The sequence below is a fragment of the Andrographis paniculata genome, unplaced genomic scaffold (genome assembly GCF_009805555.1).
Source record: "Andrographis paniculata isolate CXL003 unplaced genomic scaffold, ASM980555v1 Contig86END, whole genome shotgun sequence".
Taxonomy (NCBI): Eukaryota; Viridiplantae; Streptophyta; class Magnoliopsida; order Lamiales; family Acanthaceae; genus Andrographis; species Andrographis paniculata.
The window spans coordinates 2,588,595-2,607,335 of record NW_026137624.1 but is presented as its reverse complement, the minus strand read 5'-3'; the positions used below and the strand labels follow the sequence as shown (position 1 = coordinate 2,607,335).

At 33.7% G+C, this 18,741-nt stretch overlaps 1 protein-coding gene and 1 pseudogene across 4 annotated transcripts; one reads left to right on the top strand and one right to left on the bottom strand.

The window, feature by feature from the left end:
- Positions 1-9,390: 9,390 nt before the first annotated feature.
- On the top strand, positions 9,391-10,538 carry LOC127242020 (uncharacterized; annotated as a pseudogene).
- On the bottom strand, positions 9,793-18,335 carry LOC127242149 (zinc finger protein ENHYDROUS-like). 4 transcript variants are annotated; one of them, XM_051261565.1, is made up of 5 exons: positions 17,611-18,335; positions 17,095-17,527; positions 16,747-17,012; positions 14,795-15,593; positions 9,793-9,809 (listed from the first exon to the last, which is right to left on the bottom strand). In XM_051261565.1, the coding sequence occupies exons 1-4, from the start codon at positions 17,711-17,713 to the stop codon at positions 14,800-14,802; spliced, it is 1,596 nt and encodes a 531-aa protein (XP_051117522.1). In that variant the 5' UTR covers positions 17,714-18,335; the 3' UTR covers positions 9,793-9,809; positions 14,795-14,799. The 4 variants fall into 4 exon arrangements, with proteins under 4 accessions (XP_051117522.1, XP_051117521.1, XP_051117520.1 ...); XM_051261564.1 differs by lacking the exon at positions 9,793-9,809 and adding an exon at positions 14,280-14,422; XM_051261563.1 differs by lacking the exon at positions 9,793-9,809 and having other exon boundaries at positions 14,442-15,593.
- Between the last annotated feature and the right edge of the window lie 406 nt (positions 18,336-18,741).

The window sequence follows — 18,741 nt, the reverse complement described above, 5'->3', positions numbered from 1 at the left end:
GATTTTAAAAAATTTATATATTTTACAATTAAAATAATTTTTATATAAAAATTAATTATTTTAAATTTATAAAAGTAAAACTAGAATATCATAAAATATTCTAATATAATTAATAAATAATCAAAATATATTTATTTGTGTAAAATGCATAATAAATTTTTAAGGGCATATAAGGAATAAAATTTTTTTTTACAGAAAAAGCTATTTCAAAACGCTGGGTAAGTTAGCTTTTCAGAAATTAGCTTTTTTGGTCCAAAAAGCTATTCCAAAAAGCTAATTTACCAAACACCTAAATTAGCTTTTTGACTGGTCAAACAGCTAAAAGTTGTTCAATAAGCTAAAAGCTCTTCAAAAAGCTATTTGCCAAATACCCCCTAAAAATATATATAACATAATATGTATATATATATATAAAATTATTATACAATGAATACGATTATGATTAATTAAAAATACTTTTAACAAAATCAATAAATTATAGTTGTATTCAAATAAAATTGATTATATTAAACAAATGTAAATTGATACTAACAATGCAAAATAAAAATAAAATAAAAAAAAATGATAAGTTGATCTTTTAAGTGAAAATATAATTTTTTTTTGGTAAACACATACTAAATGATAAATATATTTAATATATTATTACCTTGATCGGCAATACTATTTTCGATCTCCAAATTTGTATTTTTTTGTCGATGTTTTTCAACGAAATGTGGTACAATATTTTCATCTAATAAAAATACAAATATTTATTCATCAGTATAATAAGTAAAATATTATTTTAATGCATATCACATTATTAATAAAGCAGTATTTTATTTTATTAATAAATATTAATTGATAATATAATTCATACCATTTTGCCTCCGATTGTAAGATTGTCGATTTGAACCACGCGTTCGTCTTTGTCCCCTCCTGCTTCTTTGTGGATTACGATATAAAAGACTTTCATTCGTACATGTAAATCTATATACAATATATTATTAAGCTACACAATATAGATTTTAATTAAAAAAACACCTGTAGTTGAGATGTTTTGAAAATGATAAATATGATAAGTTTTTTTTAAGTAAAAATATAAATTTTTTTGTAAGCACATATTAAATGATAAATATATTTAATATATTATTACTGTTAGATATATTTTGGCCCAACCCAATACCAAGCCCAACTCGCAACCCAAACCCTTTAACCCAATCCGACCAGACCCGACCCGACCCGCACCCGCACCTTATAACTCCCTCTTCGACCCCTTTCTCATTCGTGACAGTGCATTGAGCGATTGGGTGAGTCTGGGTTTTCCTATCCTCTGGTTCTTCTTCTTCGAGTTCTTCTCGGTAAGTTTGGGGTTCTCTTCTTCACCGAAATCGCCGTCGTTCTTGTTCGATTCCTTCGGTAAGTTGATCATCTGGGTGTTCTTTGTGAGGTTTTGGGGAAAATCAGTCGATTGAAGTTTAGGGTTGATCGAGTTCGTTGGTTTGGGGTTTTGTTTGGAGTCGGTTGGGTTAGTCCCTAAGTGTGAGTCATTAGGTTGTAGACTGAGCCGTAAGAATAGTTTCCCCAATCGTTTTTCGAGTCGCTTGGAAATCACCGGAAGAGGAAGTCGCCGGAGCTGCGGCGCGTGACTGGGTGTGTTCGACGGAAGAAGGTCGAAAGAGGGAAGTTCAAGTTCTACTTTCATATATTTTGCCTAATCTTGGATTATGTTTGATTGTGTTATGTAAATTTGATTTACTGCCTCTTTTACTACCAATTTTGTTGGACACATTCTAGTTGATGTTGTTTGTTGCTTGACAGATTAGTATATAAAAACACAATAGTGGTATCAAAGTCAAATCTGTCAAACATAAAGCTCGGGCAGAATCTTCAGGAAAATCGATCGTTGGTAATAGATCGATTTTGGTAAAAGGCTAAACCCTTCCTTTTTTAAATTCTTGGTGAATCTGCTGATTGCATATTATATTAGGATCTTGGTGAATCTGCTAATTGCATATTAGATTAAGATTTTGGTGAATCTACTTATTGCAGAGATTGATTGGTTAATCTTGGAAATCTTGCTTTCTTTGTTGCTCTAGATTGTTATTGTTGCAAATCTTGTGATTGATTGATAATTAATTGCTTGGATTGTGTTTTTTTGAGTGATTTCAATTATTGGACAAATTTTTCTTTTAAATGACTGCTCCTATGGATACTTTTTATAATATGCAGTCGTTTGACGGGAAAATAGATTTTACTATTTGAAAACAAAAATGAAAAGTGTTTTAATTACTCAAAAACTTTTTCGAGCAATAGATGGTATGTTTGATGATGATACACATATGGAAAAACGTGTTGAAATAGATGAATGTGCATGTGCATGTATTGTGTTGCATTTAACTGACAATGTGCTTAAGAAAGTAGGTAAGTTTTTTAGGGCAAAACAATTGTTGGAAAGGTTAGATGCTTTGTACACGGAAGTAACTTTGTCAAATAAGTTGTTCTTGCTTGAAAAAATTTTCCAATTCAAACTAGACACTAAGAAGAGTGTTGATGAGAATATAGATGTTTTTACTAAACTAATTCAAAATATAAAGTTGAGTGGAGATCAATATATTGATGAATACTCTTCGATTGTGCTTTTGAATGCCATTCCCGATTCTTATAGTGATGTTAAATCCGCAATTAAATATGGTAGAAATAACATTACTTTAGATATAGTAATAAATGGTTTAAAAAGCAAGGAATTAGATTTAGTAGCTAATAAATCAATTGGAAATTCAAGTGGCGAAGTTTTGCATGTAAAAGGTAGAGTTTTCAATAGGAATAATAAAAACAACAACAATAGAGATAATCAATCATCAAATAACAATAAAAAGAAATATAGAGAAAAGAATTATAAATCATTGCCTATGAAATGTTATGGTTGTGGTGGAGTAGGCCATTATATTAAAGAGTGTCCTAGTGTTGCTAATAAAGGTCAAGTAAATAACACAAATTAAATAATTGAATCCAATGATCAATCAAATATGGCTTTGTGTAGTGAACCTTTAGGTGATGTATATTGATTGAGTTTTGATTGTTCTTTTCTTGCCTTTAGTATGTGAATATTTGTGAAAAGATAACTCTTGGGAAAATTGGCATTTCGATTTTTTTTTTTTTTTTTGTGTGTGAAAACAGGTGCTGGAAATTTTGTAATAAGTAAGATTCTTAGCAGGTTTTTTAAAAATAAAATAAAAAACCTATGCAGATTTTTTTTTTGTTAAATAATTTGTGCAGAATTTTTTTTAAAAAAATAGTATTGTTGTTTTCTTTCTTTGTGTAAAAAGAATCATTCCTGAGTTCGGTTGTTCCTTGTCTAAATGTATGAGTTTTGTTTTCTTGTATATCAATTGTGAATAATATGGATTTTTGTTTTCTAGGTGGAGTAAATCAACTCTTGCTATTGTGATTTGTTTTTGTTGGTTGTCTTTGTGTTTTTTGTGCTTTGGAGCTTATTTAAGTCCATACAGTGATTTCACAAGTCTATAGACTTTCATTTCCTTTCCTGAAACTATAAAGCCTTCCGGTTGTTCCATGTAGATCTCTTCATCAAAATCTCCATTTAAGAAGGCCGTTTTTACATCCATTTGATGCACCTTAAGATTTCGCAGAGTGGCTATCGCAATGATCATTCTAATGGATGTTATTCTCGTGACAGGAGAATATGTGTCAAAGTAATCTAGGCCTTCTCGTTGCCTGTAGCCTTTGATTACAAGTCTAGCCTTGTATTTGTCTATTGTACCGTCTGGTTTTAATTTTCTCTTGAATATCCACTTTGATCCAAGAGGTTTCGAGCCAGGTGGGAGATTCACAAGTTCCCAAGTGTGATTCTGAAGAATAAAATCAATTTCACTTTTTACGGCTTCTTTCAAGAAAGGCACTTCAGCAGACCTCATCGCCTCAGCATACGTTTGAGGTTCGTTTTCAAGAAGATAAGTAAAATATTCATTTTCAAATGACTTTTCAACTCATGCTCGTTTGCTTTTTTTGAGTTTAGGTTCCTGACCTGGTTCAAATTCAGATTCATACAATTCCATTCGATTTGTGTCCACAGTTTCATGTTCTCGGTTGGCCGAACTCGGTTCAGCGCCTACCTTTGTAGGGAACACATTTTCAAAGAATGATGCATTCTTTGATTCCATTATCGTATTCTTTGGGATATCCGAAAGTTTTGAATTGAATACCAAGAATCGATAGACAGTACTGTTATGTGCATATCTTATGAAAATGCAGTCCACTGTCTTGGGACCGATTCCCACACGTTTGGAAGGTGGCACCACTACCTTAGCTAGACCACCCTATACTCGAAGGTGTTTGTAAGATGGTTTTTGACCTTTTCAAAGCTCATAAGGGGTCTTCTCCATCATTTTCCGAGGTATTACGTTAAGCAGATAATTGCTGCTTAAAATTGCCTCCCCCCACATGTTTTGGGGTAGTCCACAACTTAACAACATTGCATTCATGTTTTATTTTAATGTGCGGATTTTGCGTTCAACAATGCCGTTTGATTGAGGTGAGTAAGGTGGAGTTACTTCGTGAATTATTCTATTTTGTGCACAAAAATCACCGATCGGAGTTTCATATTCTCCACCTTTGTCACTTCAAATTTGTTTAATTCGTTTGTTAAGTTGGTTTTCCACTTCATTTTTGTACAAAATGAATTCACTTAATGTCTCGTCATTGCTCTTAAGCAAGTAAATATAACAGTATTTTGTACAATCGTCAATAAATCTGATAAAGTATTTATTACCACCACGCGTTTGTACAATTTTCAGATTGCATACATCACTGTGAATCAATTCGAGTGGTTCAGTTTCACGATGAATAGTTTCGAAAAACGATTGAGTTTTTTTTTTTTTTTTGCTTCAACACAAATTTCACATTTATATTTATTTAATTTGAATTTCAGAATGTGGTTCAGGTCAACGAATTGAATCATAATTAACATGACCCAACCAACTATGTCATAAAGTAGAGGACTCAACAATATAAGCAATAGACTTATTATTATTATTTTCAATAACTGTCATAATACAATATTTCAAAAGTCCATCCTCTACATATCATTTACCCACATACACTCCTGATTTACGCAAAACGAAATTATCACCATTCATATTAATATTAAAGTCGTGTTTCATCAAGAGCATCCCCGAGACCAGGTTCTTCGTCATCGTTGGCACGTAAATGACATTGGTCAGCGTCACAACTCTTCCTCTTCCTTTCACTTCCGCAGGAGCAGCATTTCCCATGTACATCTTTTCTCTTTCGACACGCTCGAATGATGAGAACTGATTCCTGTCCATGCAGATATGGCGAGTTGCTCCTATGTCGAACCACCATTGTTTCTTGTTTGATCCCATAAGATTTTCCTCAAAGACAACACATGTCAGGTCAAGTGGCTCGTCATCTTTAGTAATGACGTGTGCTTGATTTGTCTCATTCTTTCTTTTCGGCGCCTTGCAGTCTATCGAACGGTGTTCGACCTTTCCGAAATTAAAACAGTTACCTTTAAAGGTACTCTTTGCCTTTTCAATGCCGCCAGATGGCTTCAGCTTCTCTTTTCCATTGTCCGTTGGCTTCCAGTTCTTTCCTCGCTGCTCATTGTTCCTTGGAGTTGTCTTGAAACGAGAGCTTTGGCCTTTGTGTTCGTCTACATTGGCCTTGCTGCCGAGTATCAAATGTCCCTGGTTGCCAGGTTTGATCTATGCTTCTCCTCAGTTTGGAGACGATTGATCAGTCTCGCCATATCCATATCCTTGCGTTTGTGTTTCAAGTAAATTTTGAAATCACCCAAACTAGGTGGCAATTTTTCAATTATTGTCGCCACTTGGAAAGCTTCACTCAGCTCTATCCCCTCCGTCTGGATCTCATGCAGAATCAGCTGAAATATATCAAGCTGTTTTGTAACGCTTTTTCCATCGACAATTTTGAAATCCAAAAACCGTCCGACGATAATTTTTTTTGCACCAGCATCCTCGGTTATATACTTTTTCTCAAGTTTTTCACACAGCTGCTTAGCCGTTAGTGCATTCCGGTAGACATCGTACAGAGAGTCGCTCAAGCCGTTCAGTACATAATTTTTGCACATAAAGTATGAACGGTTCCAAACTTTCAAAATTTGTGCTTTCTGTTCTTCCGAGGATCTTTCAAGCACAACAGATGCATCATCCATCAACCAATCTGCCAGATTCAACGTGGTCAGATAAAACAACATTTTCTGCCGCCATATTTTAAAATTCTGCCTGTTGAATTTTTCTGGCTTATCGGCTGCCGCAGCATTAGGCTGCCTGAATGTTGCAGCAACAGGCTGCATTACATGATCCGTAACAGGGACAGGTTGTATACCCTCCAACTCGTCTAGTTGTTGTCTGGCAGACGCAATGAGACCATGCGCAAGTCCTACAGACATACGCTACGGACGAGGCGAAACAACATCAGGTTGTTTCACTCGGGCATCAACAGGATGTCGTTTATGCAGTCCAGCAATAGGCTGGTTGGAGGTAGCAGCAACAGGATGTGCCCCCTCTATCGCGGCCTTGAAAGCATGTTCTTTCGCTGCCTTTGCAGCATTTTCCGCAGCAGCCCTCTTGGCCGCCTCGTGCGCTTTACGCCTGGCAGCAGCGATTTCAGCGGCTTCACCCGTTGTGCGGGGTTGTTGAGATAACGGAACAGTAGGAGCGGAAGTATGAGACTCGCTGGAATTCACCTCATCATTCTCGTCTCCGTCTGAACCATTCTGAACGTCATTGTTCAGATTTCTGTCAAGATCGTTCATTGCGTCGATCATTGCTTTATCTTCAGGTACGATCTAAGCAGCCGCTATTTGATTGTGGATCTGGAAAATTTCGTCACCCATCTCAGATTTTACCATGCAAACGAATTTACTTCAAGACTGTTACAAGACTTAGATCATCTCCAACTACAAAAAATGAAAGGGAGGGGCTCCAACCCACCCTCAAATTCCCCCTCTCCCCCCCCCCCCCCAATTTTTGCAGATATGTACAGTGTTACTCAATTTACGGAGTAACACTGTGAGTAACACTGTCCCTCCACTCCATTTTTTGAGTGGAATTTTGTTAGTGTTTTTTATATGTTTGGTATTTTTTTGGTGTATTGTGTCATTTTAATTTTTAGTAAATGATATATAATTTTATATTTATAAAAGTTGTATGTAATTTTACTTTTTTGAAAAATAATATATAATTTTATTTTTTAAAAATGATATAATTTTATTTTTTGGAAAGTAATATATAATTTGATTTTTTAAAAAAATAATATATAATTTTATTTTTTAAATTGATATATAATTTTACTTTTTGAAAAGTGATATAATTTTTTTTAAATAATGTTTAATTTTATTTTCTGAAAGTGATATATAATTTTATTTTTTAAAAGTGGTATATAATTTTATTTTTTTGAAAGTGATATGTAATTTTATTTTTTAAATTAACGTGTAATTTTACTTTGTAAAAAGTTATGTTTAATTTTTTATTTTAAATTTAATTATTTTATATATTTTTCACAAAAAAAATTATAATATGTATTTTAATTATTAAAAAACGATACGTGTGTATTTAAAACTAAATTTATTTAAACTTGAAAATAATAAATGTTATAAAATTATTTAGCAAATAAAATTAAAATATAAAAGCACATTGCATAGGATGCAAATTACATAAAATATTACATTGATAGAATTCAAATTACATAAAACAAATTCCATAAAAAAAAAACACAAATTACATTCATAAAATACAATTGCATAAAATATTAAAATATAATACGGAGGAATATCAGCTTTTCCATCTCTACTCATATCACTGAAATATTGAGAAAACATATTCAAAGAAGACTGTGCATTTGATCCATGAAATTCCATTGCTCTTTTATGTAAAATTACATATTTCTTGAGCTGGTAATAAGCATGTTGAGCAGGATCAGAAATAGCATTCAAGTCCATATTGATAATTTTTTCCTCGCGTGTCATTCTCTTAAATGCTAATTTCTCTCGTTCCAGTTGCAAAAATTCTTGTCTATGCAAATTTGATTTTTGTAATATTTTTAGAACCATTGAATTTTGCTCTTTAACTTCACTAACATGAGCATCTTCTTTATAATTTAAATTTAATCCACTCTCATCATCGTCTAAGTTAACAGAAATGATGAATTTCTAGGAGATTCAAAAGCAGTGTTATCCGATGATGATGATGATACATGAGTGGAATTATTTTTTCGACGTATTTTATATGGATTTCTAGTTTCATTGTGATCATTAAATTTTTCAAGATCTTTTAACAAATTCCAAACATGATCAAATTTAAAACCTTTTTTGAAACTTGTATTTTCCTTCATTAGTATCTCATTTGCTTGATTTAACTGCAAACAATATTTTAAGGTTACAAATAGAACTTTCAAGCTATATATATTAACAATAAATTTAAGAAATGACTTACAATATCCATCTCTGAAACTCCACTGGGTTTTAAAGTTTTTACTTTCTTTATACAAGCAAGTAACTTTCGAACAGCTTCTATATGGTTTGGATCCGATTTTATACAGATCTTGCACTACGTATCTCCCGATCGGGATTTTTAGTTTGGTTGTATGCATCAGTGATTTGATTCCAAAATTGATCTCTGGATTGTTGCCTTCCGGTAATTGGATCTTGCGAGATATCTAAATAATGTTGGCATAGCAACAAATCTTCATCATGACTATAACCACCATCTCGGACGGACATTTTGAGAAGAAATTTTAATAAACTTTTGTTATATTAGAATGAGAAGTGAATGGTTTTGGTGCAATAATTGAAAGAGTTGAAAGATATATTTATAGACAAATTTTGGATAGATATCAAATCTTTTTTTTGACCAATCTCAATTATTTATGTTATATTTGACTATATATATACATAATATAATAATCTACTTATCTATATCAAAAGCAATCTGAACCGTTCGTTTGGATTTCATTTACATTTAATTCGTTGGATAGAATATCTATATTATCCAATCAATTATTATATATTATAAATTATAAAAAAAATCCACTTATCCATGTCAGAGCAATCATGAGCGTTCGTTTGGATTTCATCTTCATTTCATCCGTTGGATTGAATATCTATATTATCCATTTAATTATTATATATTATAAATTATAAAAATCCACTTATCTATGTCCGAGCAATCATGATCGTTCGTTTGGATTTCATCTTCATTTCATTCGTTGGATGAATATTTATATTATCCAAATAGTTCTCATATATTTATATTTTATCTAAAATTTTCATTCTATAAATTATTGGGCATTCAACGAAGGTTTATTCATCAAACTTATATTCACTTATCAAAACAACATTATTTCTTCAGTATGAGTAACTCTTCATCGTCAGATGATGAAGAAATGAGTAGAATTTTCATGGAGTCCTTTCAAGAGGATGAAGAAACAATCTCCACATTGATGCAAAATAATGCTTATTTGGAACAGTTACTCAATCCCTCTCAATCAGCCCATCGAGGCTCTATCCTAGGTCATCGAGTAATTAATTGTGATCGTGAAAGTTCAAATCGTAATTTATATAATGATTATTTTTCAAATAATCCTTTTATATAATGAACAAATGTTTCGGAGACGATTTCGAATGTCTCGAAGTCTATTTCTTCATATTGTTGATGCAGTTAAAGATCATGATTTGTATTTTCAACAACGGAGAGATGGTCTTGGTAGACTTGGCTTGTCAACCTTACAAAAAGTAACTGTTGTTTTTGGGGTGTTAGCATATGGTGTACCTGCAAATTCAACTGATGAGTACATTAAAATTGATGAATCAACAACAATTGAAAGTGTTAAGAGATTTTGTTGTGCCGTCGTTGAGATTATTTCAACTGAATATCTTCGACATCCTAATGCTAATGATATTGCAAGGTTGCTTCATATTGGAGAATCTCGTGGTTTTTCAAGTATGTTGGACAGTTTAGATTGTATGCATTGAAAATGAAAAAATTGTCCTACGGCTTTCGCAGGTCAATAGGCAGATCGTAGTGGATCACCGACTATTATTCTCGAAGCTGTGGCTGATTATGATCTTTGGATATGACATGCATATTTTGGTATGTCAGGTGCCAATAATGACATTAATGTTTTAGAATCCTAACACTTGTTTTCAAATCTTGCTCTAAGTATTTGCTCCTCCTGCACATTATATCCTTCAAGGGAAATAATACAATATGAGGTATTATCTAGCTGATGGTATTTATCCTAAATGGGCTACTCTTGTGCAAACTATTCGTGATTCACGAGATCCAAAAAAAAGACTTTTTGTACAAAAACAAAAGTCTTGTAGAAAATATGTTTAGCGTGCTTTCGGAGTTCTACAATCACGTTAGCATATAATTGTTGGAGCTGTTCGATTTTGGCAAAAAAATATTCTACATGATATTATAACTGTTTGCATTATTATGTATAATATGATAATAGAAAATGAATGAGATATCAGTGCACCTATTAGAGAAGTTTAGAAACACCACACCTATCCGTGGAAAGGGCAACCGATTAAACCATCCAACTTCAACAATTTCTTTCCCGACATAAACAAATTAGAGACAAACATGCTCATTTTGCACTCCGTAATGATTTAATAGCGCATATATGAGAGCAATATAATAACTCCACTGAATAAGTATGTCGTATTTTATTTGAACTATTGTTGTACTGTATGTTTTTGTAATAAATTGTTATGAAATAATAATATTACGTTATCTTTGTTTAATTATTATATCATATTTGTCTTAATAGCATTTAATTATTTATTTAAAATTATTTTATTTGTAATAGTTTAGTTATAAATGTTAATTTTTATATATGTAATTTTTAAATAAAATATAAATTATATGTGCATGAATCTAATGTAAAAATAAATTAAAGTTGGAGTATAATTTATAAATATGAAAAATTATATAAAATAATATAAAAGAGGAATATACTTAATTAGAGGAGGAATTAGAATTTCAAACCCAAGCCCAATGTCTTATTTTGATATTTATTATAATTGAGTTGGATCAAGTCCAAACAACTCTAGCCCATTCATGGCCAAAATCCAATTTCTCATTGATCCATTTACATAAGCTTGTTAACAAGTTATTTTGTGTTTTCAACGTAGGACAAAGACCATTCAACACAAACTAACGTGTGTCTTTTTAATCAAATTTTTTTAAATTTTATTATTTGAATTCTATATTTTTCAAAAAAATACATTTTTTCTTCTTTTAAAATATTTATCAAATATTATTTTAATATAAATTCAAATTAATTTTTTCCAAATCCAAAAAACTCACCATTAATACACACAAACACAAACATCCTTTACCTCTTCCACCCCGCAATCCTACCCCAAATACCTGTTTCTCTTCCACCCCACCCCACCCCTTCTTCCCTCTTTGCCACTCCTCGCCGCCGCTCCTCCACCCCTTAAAAATCCTCCCCCGGCAACCAATTGCCGTTACCACCTTCCCAAACTCCACAAATCCTTTACTTTCGCACTTAATGTGCGGATTCTCTGCCACCGTTGCCTTCATTCTCCCCCAACACCAACACCAACCTCAATTTCCTCAAATTCGTTCAATATTAAAAATTTAAAGAGATAGGTTTAGTCAGTACCTTCATTAGCTACATGGGAATTGTATGATTATTGCTAATCAAATTTCATTTTGCATTCTCTATTTCTCTCTCTACATATATATCTAAAGATAATACCATTATATATCGTCGAAATAAATTATAGGCAACAAGCGGCGGGGGAAGAGGATCTGTTCGGAATCGTAGGCGTGACTTCTTTACAAATTTTGTTTTCCGAATCCAGAGCTTGCCGCGCTTTCCTTTCCTCTCCTCCATTAATTCCGCCGCAAGCTTCTTATCAAACCTTCGATTCCAAACAGATCTTCCTCCCCGCAATTTCTAAATTGTTTTTAAGCTCTAGAATATGTGCCCTAGCCTTGTTCGATTCTGAAAACATATATGGTTGTTTGATGAAACCCACGTCCCAGAACGACGCCGCTAGCTTCTCGCGGATGTGGTGGAATTTCCAGTCGGTGGCGCCATCGCGGGCTTGCAACGGCGGCTTTTGGTTGGATATGGTATTCTCGTGTATAAAGGGTGTGTTTGTTTGGGGGGTTTGGATTTTGGATTGGGATTTGAATAGTAAAAATTTTGAATTTGAATAGTTGTATGATGTGATATAAATAGGGTTTGATGTGATGTTTTGAATGTAAAATTGATTTTTAGTATAATATAAAAAATGAAAAATAGGTGTTTGATTTGATGTTTTTGGGGGGAAAAAATTGGATGAATAGTAGAAATCCTCCAAAATCCTTCAAACAAACACACCCAAAGTAGAAAGGCAGGGAAGATGATGAAAAAAATGATTAATGGGTCCGGGTCTACCGGGACCCAACCCATTTATTTGGGATCAGGTCCAATTATACGGGTATCGGGTCCGGGTTCGAATCGGGTATTGTGTACCCTTGTCCGGTTCGGTTCGGGTCGGGTCTCGGGTCCGATCGTGGACTCCACCTGGACCCGAATTCGACTCGGATCCGATTAATATATTACTATATATTACTTGTATATATATACAAAATTAATTTTTAATAATATAAATTATATTAAAAATTCGTCTTTAGTTTTATTTATTTTATTTATTATTTTATTATAATATGTTTGAATAAAATATAGTATAAATTTTAATATATGTCGACTCTGGGTTCGAGTTCAATTTTAAATTAAATTTTGAAAATTAAAAAAAATAAATTAAAGTCTATCGGGTCCATAGGGTCTTGTCGGGTATTATTCGGGTCGGGTCCGGGTATAATCGAGTCCAGTTCGGGTCTTGGGTCCAACCATGTGTATTCGAGTCGGGACTCGGGTCCGGTTGGACCCGACCCATTATCATAAAATTGAAGGATAAATTTGTAATTTTCTTCTTTTTACTACGTGAATTTTCAGTAATATTGTTCGATACAATCACGGTTAAGTATTAACGAGATGGTATATTTTACAATATTTTAAAAATCACGAATAATTTTATGAAATTTTAGTACTAGGGGTTTTAACAAATTCGAAAAACCATATTAATTTTATGCTATTTAGTCTTATTTTATATATATAATAAAATATTAATTAATACTAATATATTATAATCGAGTCGTCACGTTGAGTTCGTACCCGTATAGATAATTGGGTCAAAGTTCTGGACCTAAACACAATTTTCTTGTCGTCATATTGAGTTCGTACCCGTATAGATAATTGGGTCAAAGTTCTTGACCTAAACATAATTTTCTTGGGTCGGTTTATGTCGGATTAGTTTTTGTTGACTCTAAAATAAACTGTGTTAGTTGAAATATAGCTAACAATTCTATATATTAATATACTGGATATGCTTAATGAACAATTATTGTTTGTTGCAATAAACTTTCTCCTCCGTCCCATTAGTTTGGCTTATACATTTTAATTATATTTTATCATTCATAATTTATAATTTTTTTAATTAAATTATTTAGTTATTTTAATCTTAATCTATAATTATTTTTATTAAATCATAATTATTTTTACTAATATACTTCTTAATTACTTATTAATTATATAATATCTAAAAAAAATCCGTGTCTAAACAAAATTAGATAATTTAAGTAGGACGGAAGTACTGTTATACTATCGGCCTTAGTGCTAAAATTTTAAATTGAGAACAACCCATGTTGTCCAATTGAATGTAAATCTATCCTTGTCAGTGAATAGCCTCATATTCAATTATAAGGATAGTTGTTAAACAAATCGAGTAGTTCATGAGCTTGTTAAACGAACCGAATAGTTCGTGAATCAAGTTCAACTCGGCTCATTAACAATTCAATTCAACTCATTTTTACAGATAAACGCGTGAGCTTGTTAAACGAACCGAGTAGTTCGTGAATCAAGTTGGACTCGACTCATTAACAACTCAATTCAACTCGTTTATAGAAATAAACGAATCAAACTCGAAAATTATTATTTCCTAAATGAGTCGAGCTCAAATTACAAGTAGCTCAATTAAACTCTTTAGTGATGATGTATTAATATTATTTTATATATTAATATAATTACATGATTTTTTATATCAAGTTCTGCATATATTAATAAAATTTAAATATTTTACAATAATAAATTAAAAATATGATTAAATATATTTAATTTTTATATTAAAAGTTATACGAAATAGGTATAAACTTGAATTTATTTCAGTCTAAGGGGAGTCAAGATATACTTGTACCGTTAACAAATTCGAATCGAACATCAACAATAAATACTTGAGCTCAATCGACTCATTAACAACTCTAATTTTAAGCGCCGGGGCTTCCACAATTAATGTAGAACCCTATCAAAACAAAAAGAAAGGATCATATAACTAACTTATTATGCTGCTTCTTACATTGCATTACATAGACAAGATATATGAGAAATGCAATCGCTATCTATGTAACTAATGTAAGTACAATCAATTCAATATTTCCTTCAATTGTCTGTCATATATATGTCAAATATCCCTTCCTTGCTAGCTTGTAGAAATGAAATTATCACAGTTAGCGAGTGTCCGTCCTAACCATGTAGCCATATTTACTTAAAATTAACGACCTATAGTTACATACATACATACATATATATGTATATGTGTGTGTCTGTGGAGTTATGTTTATTGTAGAATATATATATATATATATGTTACAATAGAAAAGAGTCTCGATCTCACCTTGTTCACTGGTTTTGTGCCGGCATTCTGTCATGGCTACTGTGTTCTCTCCCACCCCGCGGTGACTCTGCAGCTGCTGCATTGATGTTGTTGGGGCCGCCATTGATGGAAGTTATCAGAGCTGAGAGGCCACTGGTAGATCCACCACTGGCAGCCATACCCAACCCGAGCAGGTCGAGGGTTGCGTGCTTAGGACCAAAAACAGACGGAGTTCCCAACATCAGCTCCTTCAAACCAGACCCGCTGTCGCAGGCCAGCCCAAGTCCAAGACCATCAGGCTCGAGTTTTTGCTGCTGGCTCAATTCCCGACTAACATTAGGTGATGCAGAAGGAGAAACTATCCCGAGGCTCAGTAGCAGTGACCCATTAGGCGCAGAAGCACCCACCTGAGCAGCCTTTTGTAGCAGAGCAGTTGCTGACATGGCAGGCTGCGGGGCGGGGGCGTACTGCCTCAGCTCTTGCCCTGCTGTTCCGAATATGGATGACCCTTGATTGACTGCGAGGCAGAGAGCCACAGGTTCTAGAGATAAAGAAGCTGCTGATAAATCTTGAGTTCGGGCAGGTTGGGTTATAGTTTGTAATAAGTCGGTAAAACCAGCTGTCTGAGACTGAGATTGTAGACTTCTGGCCGAGGTGGATGATGCAAACAGGCTGGCAAAAACATTACTGGTCGAGCTTCCATTGCTGCTTGAACAGCTGCTGCTGCTACAATTTGCTACCAAGTTTGTCACCGTCGGTGTCTCCTCCAACTCCAAAATTTGAGCAGTAGTGAGATTGTTGTTCTGGCTTCCAACCATCTCTGTAAATACACAGTATCAATATAACAACAAGCATCCAAGACTTTAATTATAAGCCCGTTTTGGAACTAAAGGATTTCCATCAAATTCTATTTATTTCCTGTAATGGATTTCAGAGCCATGAATTTCAAATCGATCCCCTTTCTATCATTGCAAATACTCATTCATTTCAAATATGTCTAAAATACTTCGAATCTTTCTTTCAAAATCCATATCCATCCAACCAAACAGAACCATAAGAATTTAAAAGGCAGCATAGAAAACTGAAAATTTAAATGATTTCCATTTAAGTAAAATATTTTAAGATTCCATGCTTTTGCAGCAGCTGTTTGCACTATGATCAACAAATTTTAACACTAATGCTTCTTTTGTTTTCGCCATTTATCATACAACCCCTGCTCCACCAACTGACATACACACACACACACACGGGGCAGAACCTAAGGTTTACTCATGACAAGGGTGGAAGGGGCAAATGCGCCTTGGATTAATTGTGGCAATGGATTAAACTAGTGTTCATTATTAATTACCTTAGGGTGTGTTCGTTTAAAGGATTTTTCAATATTTCTACTATTCACTAAATTTTTTCCACACAAAAACATCAAATCAAATAACTATTTTTTATTTTGTTTATTATAATAAAAATTAATTTTACATTCAAAACATCACATCAACACCTATTTATATCACATCATACAACTATTTTAATTCAAAATTTTTACTATTTAAATCCCAACTCAAAATCCAAACCCCCAAACAAACACACCCTTAGTTTCCTTATTTATTTCTTACTTCCTTATTTAGTTTTTCCTAATTGATTGTTAGCATAGTCGGGTCTAGAACCGTAGTATAGTATTGTAAGCGTAATTCCCCCTAAACAATAAAATATATTGACATGGGGAGGAACATATTTACTAGTTATATCATTTTTAAGGATTATTGCATTATTAGTTATTCTGGATTCTGATTCTCTTCAGTCTCACAGCTTCAGATTGGTTCCGGAAGAGTAGTTCTTCATTGGCTAGTAATAAAATCTAGTTTCCTGATTTCCTAAGTCCTCTTGCTATCACACACACACACACATTCCCAAATAAAGAAGACAAAACAAACAGGACAAAACCAAAGATGCCAAAGTGCAAAGTTTAAGCCAATTACCAGGATTCTCATCCGGTAAAACAGGGGACGATATAGCATCGATTGAAGACTTCAACAGAACTGGAGGAGCTGGAGTTTCTTCCTCATTCTGTGGCGGAAGTGGTGGAGACAATGCTGCCTCGGCAGGTGCAGGTGCAGGTGGAATGGAAACAATCCCAGTTTTCGGATTCTCATCAGCACTAGGAAGACCCTTTGCCGGCTTTTCTTTAGCACTTTCCTCAGCCAATGCATCACAGAATGCCCTGTGTGTAATGAAACTATCCCTCCTGCATATCAATCAGATTCAGACTACAAATTAACCTCAGGATGCTTAGAAATCGAAGGCCATTAAATTCCAATCGATTGAACCTTGAAAATACAGTTCCACAATCACATTTGTACTCTTTTGTTCCACAAATCTTCGAGTGTGCCTTCCAGTCAGATTGCACTGCGTATTTCTTGGAGCATTTCTCACATTTCCATTTCTTCTCACCGTGCTTCCTACAGAAATGCTTCTTAATGCCTGTCAAATCACCCAACGCACGCGAAGGATTGTGGTGTTCGCAGCTTGGTTCGGGGCAAACATACACCTTCTTCCTGACCTCTTTGCTTGACCTCTGCCTAAGCTTCCACGGCAAATTATGACCTCTTCTATGAAGTTGTAGATTCTGGTCCCTCTGAAAACCTTTGTTGCAGATTTCACAAACAAATCTGTTTGTCGCCAATAGCGTATGAGGGGATAAAGCAATCACCTCAGCGTCAGGATCTGAGCCAATTAAAACCCAAAACCAAAACCAAAACCCTAAATTAAATTGCATCACTTCAACAAGTTGTTTTAATAGTATCAACATAGGACAACTCGAATCTGCTAAAAGATAGTCTTACCAGGCATTCCAGGCAGATTCCGCTTCTTCTTGGCCACTGGTTTTAGCGGCGCTGCTGCTTGCTTGCCCGAGGAGGAGTCGCCCGAAGCTGTAGAATCATTCATGGTGGAAACAACACAAAATTCTATTGCCAAAATTGGCAAAAAAATAAATTCGAGGGAAAGACTTAGGTGGAGGAATTCAAGCTACGTAATAATTTCGAATAATTTTCTTCCGGCCTATGAAACTGAGTCCTTTCCTGATAGTACTAGTCAGCCCATATTTAGCATTCAACAACCACTCCTGACCTAGCCCCAAATTTAGAAAACCGCATAAAATTCAAACTACAAAATAGATTCATCTAAATCCAGATTACAACAACCAAGCAGAAACGCTTCTCGACCAACAAGACACGAAGAAAAGAACAACGAAGGATGTGAAATCAACTCGAATGGGTTTGGCCGTTTGGAGAGATTGTGGAGGTGTTGACCGATAACGACTCACAGACATGGGCGTCAGCCCTTAATCCTGATGCAGCGATAGGGCAGCGGTGGTGAATCGAATCGCCGACAGTGGTGGCGGAGAGGAGAGGAGGATGCGTGTGCGACAAGAGTAGAGTAGTGTAGTGCGTGGCGTGGGTGTGCGCGCGTAAGTCTTTTCAGTCCTCAGTGTATGCCCCTTTTTTGGTTCACCCCTCTCCTCTCTTCTTTCACTTCACCATAACCCAACCCTACTCTGTCTGTCCTTTCACACAGAATTAAATACTACTCCCTTAGGGATCGATATTTATCTCTATTTAATCGGATACAAATTTAAACAAATAAAAATAAAAATAAAATAATTTTTTTAATATATTTTTAGTAAAAAAAAGTAATATTACAGTCTTTTTAGTTTTATATTAAATTAAAAAATAATACTAATATTTTATTAATTAGTATAAATTTGTAAGGGTTTTTAATATTATTATCATTTGTTTTTATGTAAAAATTAATTTAATATATAATGTATATAATTTAAATAATAATTAAAAGGTATTATGTACTGGTATACAATTATCTTTTTAAAAATAAAAAGTAGATATTTGAAGTGTAACAGACAAAAATGATAAAAAAATAATATTTTGAATTATGATAGAGTATTTTTTATAACAAAA